The sequence below is a fragment of the Myotis brandtii genome, unplaced genomic scaffold (assembly GCF_000412655.1).
Source record: "Myotis brandtii unplaced genomic scaffold, ASM41265v1 scaffold50, whole genome shotgun sequence".
NCBI classification, from domain to species: Eukaryota; Metazoa; Chordata; class Mammalia; order Chiroptera; family Vespertilionidae; genus Myotis; species Myotis brandtii.
In genome coordinates this window covers 277,638-288,591 of record NW_005369061.1, presented here as the reverse complement: position 1 = coordinate 288,591, position 10,954 = coordinate 277,638, and the positions used below count along the sequence as shown (strand labels likewise).

The window sequence follows — 10,954 nt, the reverse complement described above, 5'->3', positions numbered from 1 at the left end:
AACAAATCTCTGCAGGTCACTAGAAGTAGGATTAGTGCTGACATCACTCTGGGCAAATTATGAGAGAGGGGAAACTTGTCTTTATTATTCAACTTTTGCCCCTTCTGTGATATCTTCTCACCTACTCCAGCCCTCAGGCTTTGGATTAGCCTGGTGTGAATCCCAGTTTAGTCACTCTCCATTAATTAGTTAAGCATTCTGAGACCAAGTATTCTCTTCGCCAAAGTTGGGACAGTCAAGACTACCTCATAGGGTTGTTTACAAGATCAAATTGTAGTTAAAGTCCTCAGCACAGAATAACTGGCTGTCTTCTGACTTCGTTCCTTGCGATCATGCCTGAGTCTTGGGGGAGCGGAGACTATAAGTGAAAACTACCAGAGCTGTGTCACAAAAATATCCAAGAGACGATAAAAGACCAAATCAACACCAGGTTGACCCCTGGCCAATAGGTTCAGGAAAGTAATCATGATGATGGTGATGACAAAGGTAAAGTTGGTGAGGAAAGAAGTTTGTAAGCTGTTTTCAATGATTCAAAAAGCCCAATGTCAACGATTATATTATTAACCTCTAAAAGCCTGCACAGGTTAACTAAGGTAGCAGATTTCTTTGCTTTTAGGTGGATTTACATCACCTGGGTAATGGTGATGTCATGAAAGAAATTCAGAGAGGCAAGTAGATATCATTGATACATATTTTACTGGTAAAAATTGGGAAAACAGATCTGGTCAGTTTTTCTCAGTGGTTAGAGTGTTGGACTGTGGATCAGGGTTTCGGGTTTGATTCCCAATCATGGACATGTGCCTCGGTTGCAGGTTTGATCCCGGGCCTGATCAGAGCATGTGTAGGAGGCAACCAGTCAATGTCTCTCTCTCTCTCTCTCTCTTTTTCTCTCTCTCCTTCCTCTCTCTCTTCCATTCTCTCTCTCTCTGAAGATCAATGGAAAAAATATCCTTGGGTGAGGATTTAAAAAAAAAAGTTAGAAAACAGATTACTATTATTTAATAAATAAAGTTTGCTTGATAGACCAGTTCTTTCAAAAAATGGGGCCCAGGAGGAGAAAAATAGTATGAAATGTGTTCTTATTGATAGAAAGGTTGGGAAGGGAGGAACTGGCTTTGTCTGTTCCTTCTCCACTGATATTTATAATCCTAAGGGTCAAAACTAGAAGAATGAATGTTAGAATTTCAGGTACCTCATGGTAGATAGAGAAGACATTTGGTGACAGATTATGGCAGCTTCTTTTGAATTTCATGTCCAAGTCAGGCTCTATTCTAACTTCTAATTGTAAATAGTAGATATCATTTTTAATACAGGCTTCATTTTTTCAAAACTGTCAGGTAAAATGCAATGCAATGACCATTTATGATATTGTTGTGCTCTGTTAAAGCTAGTTAACATTCCTTTCTGTGCAAATGTACAAGGTCACTGTGCTTTATAAGGGTGGGGAATCTTTTTACTGATGACCTGTAATTCTCCAGGATGGTTACATGTCCCAGGACAAAGCTGATTCATAATCTACTAGGTGGGGCAAAGGTATTATGTCTTCAGCATTTCTTGCCAACTCCTTTCAGCATTTAACTAAACGATGTGGAAATCTTTTGAGAATTTTCAAGGTAACATGAAAATTAATCCTAATCCTCCCCCTAATCCAATCTTTTCCTTTTCCAAAGGCCCAAGAAAGGACAAAGGACGTGCTCCACGTAACACAGTTAAGACTAGAACTCAGGTCTCCTGATTCCAAGTCCAATTAGATGCATAAGTGTTCTGTTTCCTCTTCCACTTTAAAAGATCCCAACCCACCATTGCCTGAATCTGTTTTGTTTTTCTTTATCGTCTCTAGCCTTCTACTTAATTACCTACACATTCAGATTTTCACAATCCTCCTACCTTGTCCTTACAGCATTTTAACGGGGCTTTCCAAGTTCTAGTTTGAGAAATCCTGAATGAGAGGCAGGGTCTGAAGGCTTCCCCACTCTCCATTCCACGCTGAAGTTTCAAAGGACGCAAAGAGAAGCTTACCAGGAGGATATATGTCTGTTCCTCTTAGAAACAAGTCCGTTGAGGTTCCATCTATTCTGCTTATTTCTTCTTTTTGCTTCTACGTCAATAGGGGCTTTGAACATCTGTCAGATAGCAGCTTTTCACCCCGACCTCCTCCTCTCTCTCTGACACATTTAGCTACTGCAATATTAGACAAAAAAAAAAAATGTTTTTTTCTAAGATACAGGGTGGGGGATGGGGAGCAAAGCAGAGACATCCAAGGTGGTTCTGGCCAGGGCCGCCTCTCCCCCTAACCCACCCCAGTTGTGTGGCAAAGCGAAGCAGAGACTCTTATGGGGGGAAAATGAAGACAGGATGGAAGCAGAGAAAGCGATAACTTACAAAAGAGCTACAATTTAAAACTGAGGTATGTGAGAAAAGCACAGGCCCACTCATACATGATGTAGCTAGAACTATGCAGAGGATGTTGCAAAAAGAAGCAAACGGTACTTGTAAACAAACATGCTGGCCAGCCCCCGTCCCCTACTGTTCTCATCGTCATCACTGTATATAGTTCAAAAGGTTTGGGCCTGTGTCAATCATGAAGAGAGAGAAAAATGTGCTGAGCTTTTCATAATTTCTTCCATTTAAAAGAGTATTTTATATTCTGATTTTATATCCTTCCCTTTTCAGCCCCAAAACATTTCTTTTATATAACGACAGTGAAAGCAGATGATAATCGGTATTTTTTACAGGCTTCCTTGGCAACTTAAAACAACGGATCACTCTAAGTTGCCCCACAATTATTTTGGGCGGTGGTGTACTGATTTGTAAAACCCAAACAGCTGCTACTCTCCTCTCTAGGAAAATATACTCTAAATGGTACATAGTTACCTTCCTTTTCAGAACAAATTTCAATGAACACGCCCTTCAAGGGGAAGACTTAACAAAAATCTTACTTTTCCTTCTGAACAGCTTTCTCCATAAAAATGTTCCGCAAGTAGATCAAATTAGTCATAAAAACTACTGTTAAGTGCTTAATGAAACACGTCTTCATAACCTCTGACAATTTGACAGGAGTGAATTTAATAATAGCAATAAATACAGACGGGGCTACATAAATCAAGGCGATCCAGATGCACAATTCTTGCGGTATGAGATGGCACCTCAGCTTTCTCATCTGAAATGAGCCAAGAAATTAATTTTAATGACGACCATAACAATAAAAAAATCAAAATTAAATTCATACTCTTGGAAAGAATGCCCACTGCCCACTTTACATATCTGGAACCAACAGATCAAAGGAAGTTCCAAAGAGAAGGCAGGATTTAGGATGAGGAATGTGGCTCCTGACTGCTGTGAGGAGAACACACCAGGTGGCTTCCCCTAGGGTAGGCCCTCTCACTCATTTACATTGCAGGGCAATAAAAATGCAGTTGCACAAGCATTAGCGCAAAGTTGTTTAAAGAGAGAGTAGGCTTAAGACCAAAGATACTCTCAGTTCCAGGCAACCTCCCAAACGGCCTCGCCCGTCTTCCTCTAAAGAGGAGGCAGATTCTCCTCCACCCTCTGTTCTCCTCTGAACCCCTTCACCTTCCAGCACCTCCCATCTCAGGAGGAGTTTGCCCGGGATGGGCTTTGTGATGCACAACACCGCTTACAGCCGCTTATGGCAGACCCAGCCCACAGTACTTACAGAGCTGTTTCTCTTTGAGGATCTTCACCCTTTATGCAGCACTAAAGGCAAACACAACAGGGGCAATGAGTTTTCTGGCTTTTTAAAGGCCCATTAATCAATATTTTGAATGCATCAAGCTGGCTCAAGGGACAGGAAACCCGAATGTGTCTGATAATCTCCTACCTAAAAAATACACACCAGTACAGACATGCCTAGAATATACAGCCACCCCTGCACTGGTCCAGGTCTTATTTCTCTGGCTACATTGATTACTTTTATTACATCTAGAGAAGATGAACTTCTTAATTCAAAATGTTTCCAGGATTTGTACGTAATTGAGTATTTTTTGTAGGAAAAATTTGCTCTGGATTGGGGAGCAGGGGTTCGGTGAATTTCTACTTGGGAGACATTGTTGCCCCGAATAAAAGCCAGTTACCATATGTTTCAAGAAGAATGGCTTTTGCTGGATAATGAACTCGGCCTAGGCCACGCTCGCCTTTCTTCAGAGGCTTTCTGCCATATTTGCCTCCCTTGGGCACTGGGTTAACTGGTGGAGTCAAATGCCTGGCCCTCACCCATGCACCCACATACTCTGCATCATGCTAACCAACAAGGTTAACCATTCAACAATTCAAACTCCAGCCCACCACAGCTGGGGCACGTGGCCTAACTCAAAAGGTGAGCAGCAAGTGTCACCCGTTTCATGCAGATCCCTGACACTTGAGCAGATGCTTCTCTCTACATTTATTTATTGTACCAGAGGTGCCATCGCCACAATAAAAGGAAATTTAAGAGGAAGAAAAATCAGCCCTAATTCCTCTACCCTGAACACCATAGCCATTTTCATTCAGGTCTTGTCCATATGCACTTCTATACTTTGTAAATCTGTACTCTACCAGAGGTGCCATCGCCACAATAAAAGGAAATTTAAAAGGAAGAAAAATCAAAAGCCAGTGATCGTAACGCCATAAAGCCGTAATGACCAAATGACCGGTCACCAGGAGGTGCATTGATGGGTCTTGTGGCACGGCGAGTCTGGGTCTCACGTGATTTCACGCGCTGACCTTCTAGTAGTTTATGAAAGATGTTTATTCCCTTAAGCAACTTCCATTTTAGATTATATGGTGGAGAGACCAGATTGTCCAAGTATGGTTCCTAACTCTAGTCACTTATACAGCTGGTTCTTGGCTTTTATTTAGATGATGTTTTACCTAAATAGCCTAGAATACTTAGATACCTTCATTATCCTTTGTCTTCTAGCAATCAGTCCGAAGCACAACGTCAAAAAGACCACAACCATTGCAGCAATAATGGGTTCTATTGGTACACTCGAACCTCTATCTGTTGGAAATGCAAACACAGAGAACGAGAACTAACATTTACATGCTTCTAACTTATGTACTTCTAATATGTGCCAGCCATGATGCTTTGCGCTTTAACGAATACCATCCTCTTACTTAAATCCTCCCAACAATCCCTAAAAGTAGGTATTTTATCCCCATTTTACAGGCGAGGAACCGGGGGCTTCGAGAGGTTAGTTTACATGTCCCAAATCACAGACGTAGTAATGGCATTTTCCTCCCATGTTCATAGGGTAAAACAATTCCAACACGTGGGCTAACACCCTGTGCTCAAGAAAAAAGATCCGTGATGTCATTTGCAGCTTTGCATGGCCTCATTGAAACTACCCCACTGAGCCCTGCAGCTGAGAGAGGCTCATGGCAAACTTGGCGTATAGCCTGACCACCGGCAGCAGAGTGCTTACGCTGCCAAGGCAGCCAACAACCAGGGAAGTCGTAAAGCAGGAAGAAATAAGAAAAACAAGTTGGTTTGGAAGAGCTCCACCTCAAACAAATCCTGCCCACCTGAAAGCCAGGTTGTCAAACTGGCATCCTGCTTGTCACACAAGTTGTATATCTTTTATGTGACATGGAACAATTATGATTCCTTCCTAACCGAGAGGGACATATAACCCCCCAGTGTCTGCCTGTGGGCCTGACAGCCAGTCGGAATGGTATGGCCTGAGGCTCCCACCAACCATGCTTTTGTGTGTGGGGGGGAGGGTGGGGGGCAGTGAATAGCCACAGACTTCAATCTGGTGCCCCTTCCACTGATTCTTAGCTTCTTTGTGGGGTTGGTTTTTAAAGCAAGTAGCCCCTGGGCTTACTGTCACTGTTCTGCATGACAAATGACTGAACTGGGCCAGCAACCACAGTGATTGGCCGCAGCAGCTCTTCCTCCCCACCAGCCTTTCCGTTGGTGCCCTAGACCCACCACGGGGAGGAAATAAGAAGACCTATGCTCCCATCAGTCCTACACTCCTGGCCGGGGTTCAGTTGGCTTCCTGGGAACTGGCAAGGAAGGCAATGAGTGGGCGAATGGCAAAGTGAATAAATAATGTTCTAACAAGATATACGCGCCTCGGCTTGTTTGGCTGCTTCTAGCTTCCTGGCCCCAGACCAGGAAATGTGCGCATGAGCATTTTCGGCATCTGCTACACCAGGATCTCGCTTTTCTCTTTTTGTATGAACAAGAAATATGAGGAGGGTCAATTAGTTGGAGCTTCATTTATCCCTATATTGCAGAGGTGATAAACCTGGGTAAATGAAGCAGGAAACCAAGAAGGAACTCACCCCCACCCCTAGAGCCCCCTACTCCCTCTTCTGATTAGCCTACATGTTACATTTTCAGAGTTAGGAGTGGTTTTAGAGATCCGTTTTCTTATCAAGTCAGCATCTTTCTTCACTATGTGTTTCTGACTTCTGTTTGTCACTAGGCTGTGAACTCAAAAGTCCAGATTTTACAAACCTTGTTGCCCAGGAGAGTTCATGGAAATACTCCCCCCTAAAAGCCTACCAGAATCATCTTCCCCCAGATAGTTCTAGAAAAGGACCTTTGCTCAAAAAGCAGTGTCCTTTAAGGAATGGGCATCATTTCCCTAAAAGGAAGGATGAGAGTTCTTCGTGGGAAACTCCTTGAATGGGATAATTCACCAAAGAAAATCCTCGCTGCTAATCATAATTGTCATCATCATTTGTTGTCATGAAAAATACATTTTAAAATATATTTTTATTGATTTCAGAGAGGAAGAGAGAAGGAAAGAGAGATAGAAACATCAATGATGAGAGAGAATCATTGATCGGCTGCCTCTTGTATGCCCCACACTGGGGATTGAGCCTGCAACCCGGGCATGTGCCCTTGACCGGGAATCAAACTGTGACCTCCTGGTTCATAGGTTGACGCTCAACCACTGAACCACGCCAGCTGGGCATGAAAAATATTTACTGAGCATCTATTCTGTACTCTGTGCATCTATTATGCACTCTGCTGTATATTATTTAAAAAGAGAGTTACCTTTGACAAAGAGGTGAAAGTCCTTTGTCTTTGTTTCCAGAGGTGAATATGCAAAACAGCTGTAGGTTCCATTGTCAGATTTCTTGACTTTGGTGATTGACAGCTGAAGAGACTCACTTGTCTGTTGGACTTGGTGATGGTTTTTCTCTAAGGTCAGGATGCTGCTGTTTCTGTACCACATCATTTGAGCCTGGGGGTTGGATTTCACATTGCAAACCAGCTTCACAGCACTGCCTTCCTCAACTGTTTGGTAGTCGTTTCCACTGAGGAGCGGAGGAACTGCAAGACACAAGCATTGAGGTTTAATTAGCAGATAAACCATAGTTTACTGTCAGTGTTCAAGATCTTCAGTCTGTCTCATCTAGTCATTCATTCATTTGACAAAAATTTACTGAGTGACTACTGTATGCCAAGCACTGGGCTAGGAACCACGGGTACAATGGTAAATTACATGCATCCATTTCCAAACTTAATAGAACTTTTAATGTGATGGAGAAGACAAACCAGGAAGCAAATATCCTATATAATCAAAGGCTAACCTGGGAGTTCCACTGGGAATTTGGTCAGGGGGCAGGGCTGGCTGGCCAACTGCCTCCGGCCCCTTCCCCCATAGGTAACCCCACCCCGATCAGGGTGGGCTGGCCAGACCCCACCTGTGCACGAATTCATGCACTGGGCCTCGAGTATATAATAATGAATCTGTACCAATTTGTAACACTAACCAATCTGTGCTAGTGGTGGATAAAACAGTATAATGTTAAGAAAGCAGGCATTGCAGTGGGCTCTCATTCCAACTACATCACTTACTGTGACCTTGGGAAAGTTACTTAACTGCTAAGTAACCGCTCAGTTTCCTTATCTAAAAAATGGGATCATAGCTACCTTATGCATTGCTGTGGAAGATTAAGTGAGATAATGCCTGTAAAGAATTTATCACCGTGCTGGTTAGCACTATCATTACTGGATGGTGGTTTTGAGCACTCCTCACAACCTCCACTTTCACATTTGCTCTAACCACACATTTACCAATGCGTGTTTGCATTTCCTCAACAGTCCTCTAGAAATGACGTCCTCCTCCCAGAGCTGTTCCAGTCCTGGCAACTCCGGCGTCTATGGACAATGAGCGTGGCTTCCTAACTCCCTTTCATTCCTCCGTGCGAGCAACTCCTTACTTCCTCCATGAGGAGGGCAGTTACAGACCCATCGATAGCCGGACACATTTATCGTCACCAAATAATCCGACCCTCCTCCCCACCAGGCCTTTCCAACTTTTAGGAGGAGAAATGGCTGGACTGACTCTCCCCTCTTCACGCCCTTTGCAGTTTCTGGCCAGGGTGCAAAAGAGTAATAAAATGCCTGAGAAGTGGGCTGTAGGAAAGACGTCAAGGCGGAGAAGGAGGGAGGAAGGAGCTTGTATAATCTGCACACTGAATAATTAGACCCGGAGAAGGCTGTGCTATTAATAACTCTCAGAAGAATGACATTTTGCTGCTCTTTGGAATGAGCTTGAAGTCTGTATCCATATCCAACAAGGATGTTCGATGGCATTCAGATATGTAGGAAGCTGCTTGAATACAGAACATAGTTGCCAAACATATCCAGTTCCACCAGTTCCACAGGTCCTATCAGTTGTTGCTTTTTATTTAACTATTTAAAATTAACATAAGCTCATCAGCTATACGTATTTCTTTTTTTAAAAAAAATTAATACATGTCAGGCTCTGACTATGTAGCTCCGTTGGTTAGAGTGTTGTCCTGATATGCCAAAGTTGCAGGTTCGATCTCCCCAGTCAGGCACATACAAGAACCAGCAAATGATAAATAGGTGGAACAACAAACAAATAGATCTCTCTCTCTCTTTCTCTCTCATCCTTTCTCTTTCTCTCTCAAATCAATACATTAAAAAAAAATACATTTCATGCCTGGTCAGTGTGGCTCAGTTGGTTGAGCATCATTCCAAGCACCAGGAGGTCACTGGTTCAATTCCCAATCAGGGCACATGCCCGGGTTGTGGGCTCGATCCTTAGTGGGGTGTGTACAGGAGGCAGCTGTTCAATGTTTCCCTCTCTTCCTTTCTCTCTCTAAAAGTCAATAAAACATATTTAAAGTAATAATAATAATAATAATAATAATACATTTCAGATAAAGTTCAGGTCCTCCTTGACTCTATCCTCATAATTTCCTGACTTCTTAGAGATACCCATTATTATACATTTCATATAAATCCTTGCATCTTTTTTAAAAAAGTAGGGTATTTTTTTTAAAAAATATATTCTATTGATTTTTTACAGAGAGGAAGGGAGAGGGACAGAGAGCCAGAAACATCCATGAGAGAGAAACATCCATCAGCTGCCTCCCGCACACCCCCCACTGGGGATGTGCCCGCAACCAAGGCACATGCCCTTGACCGGAATCGAACCCGGGACCCCCCAGTCCGCAGGCCGACACTCTATCCACTGAGCCAAACCGGTTAGGGCAGGGTATTTTTTTTTACATATAATGTACCCATAGGAAATATATTGTATTGTTTTAGGAGGGTGAGAAGGGTTTACATGAAAGATTGAATTCTTTCAATAACTTGAATATTTTTGAGGTATATCCACATTGAACCACAGAGATCTAGCTCATTGCTTTTATTTTTATTTATTATTATTTTTTAATCCTCACCCAAGGATATTTTTCCATTGATTTTTAGGGGGAGTGGAAGAGAGGGAAAGACAGAGAGAAATATTGATATGAGAGAAACACATCGATTGGTTGCCTCCTGCCCGCACCCTGACCAGGGCCCCGGGCCAGGGAGGAGCCTGCAACCGAGGTACGTGCCCTTGACTGGAATCGAACCTGGGACCCTTCGGTCCGCAGGCCAACGCTCCATCCAATGAGCCAAACCAGTTGGGGCCACCCTCATTCTTAATTTTTGAAATTCAAATAAAACTTTATATCAAGCTGGCAAATGTCACACTCAGTGCTCATGAGGTGTGGGGAAATAGGCCCCTTGGTGCTTTGCTGCGGGAGCGTAAGTAGGACAATTGGGCAATATCAAGCAAATGTTACAGTGCACATACTCTTTAGACCCAGACTTCAGCTACCCCTGAGTGCAGTGCAGACCACACCGAAGGCTCGCAGTGTCTCTCCTTTTACTCACAAGGGACGTTCAGCACCACGGAGACGGACACGGACTGGTCCCTCTGCAGCTTGCAGGTGAAGGTGACTCCGTCGTCATCCGCACTGATGGCAGTCACACAGACGGCGCTGGAATTGATTTTGTTTTCGGACTTCAAATCCACCGCCCCCCCTTCTCGGAACCAGAGAAGTCCTTCGTCCCCCGTGTGGTTCTGAACAGCACACTTCAGAGATTCTTCGGAGCCCAGCTGAGTGTTCAGAATGTGGCTCTCGGTTTTCCCATTCACAGTTAAAACAGAGCCTGGGGGTGCAGGGAGAAACTGTTACCACAGCGTGAACAACCCAAACGACCACACACGTTTCATCAGAACAATGAAATTAAGGTAGTCGTATCGATCTGTGTGATTTTACCAGGAAAAGGGTCCGTCCTGTATTATTGACTACAAGGAAAAGCTGCAAATGGTTACCAAATTTTGCTGCACCTTGGAATCACCCGGAGATTTTTAAAAAATTGCTGATGCCTTGATCCCACCCCAGACTTTCTTATTAATTGATAGGAGTGCAACCTGGGCATGGATTTTTTCTTAAAGCCCCAGATGATTCTAATGTGTAGTGAGGTTTGAGAACCATTGAATTAGAAAACAGTATGTACAGAATTACTCTATTTCAGTGGTTGGCAAACTGCGGCTTGGCAACCGCGGCTCGTGAGCCACATGCGGCTCTTTGGCCCCTTGAGTGTGGCTCTTCCACAAAATACCAACTTCTGCGCATGGGCCACGAAGTTTCAATCGCACTGTACGTGCGCGCCCGCACGTGGTAT

The 10,954-nt window shown here is 43.6% G+C and overlaps 1 protein-coding gene and 1 long non-coding RNA gene across 2 annotated transcripts in view; both read right to left on the bottom strand.

Moving 5' to 3' along the window:
• Positions 1–3,043: 3,043 nt before the first annotated feature.
• Positions 3,044–3,587, bottom strand: LOC106727912. The gene is made up of 2 exons (XR_001364150.1): positions 3,249–3,587; positions 3,044–3,160 (listed from the first exon to the last, which is right to left on the bottom strand). It is a non-coding gene; the product is annotated as an uncharacterized LOC106727912 (long non-coding RNA).
• Positions 3,588–3,672: 85 nt separating this feature from the next.
• Positions 3,673–10,954, bottom strand: part of TMIGD1 (transmembrane and immunoglobulin domain containing 1) — a 10,863-nt gene continuing 3,581 nt past the window's right edge. The window contains exons 3-6 of the mRNA XM_014548215.1: positions 10,157–10,435; positions 7,013–7,291; positions 4,896–4,999; positions 3,673–3,717 (exon numbers count right to left, since the gene is read on the bottom strand). Of these exons, the coding sequence (XP_014403701.1) occupies positions 3,673–3,717; positions 4,896–4,999; positions 7,013–7,291; positions 10,157–10,435 (707 nt within the window). The remainder of the gene's footprint in view (positions 3,718–4,895; positions 5,000–7,012; positions 7,292–10,156; positions 10,436–10,954) is intronic.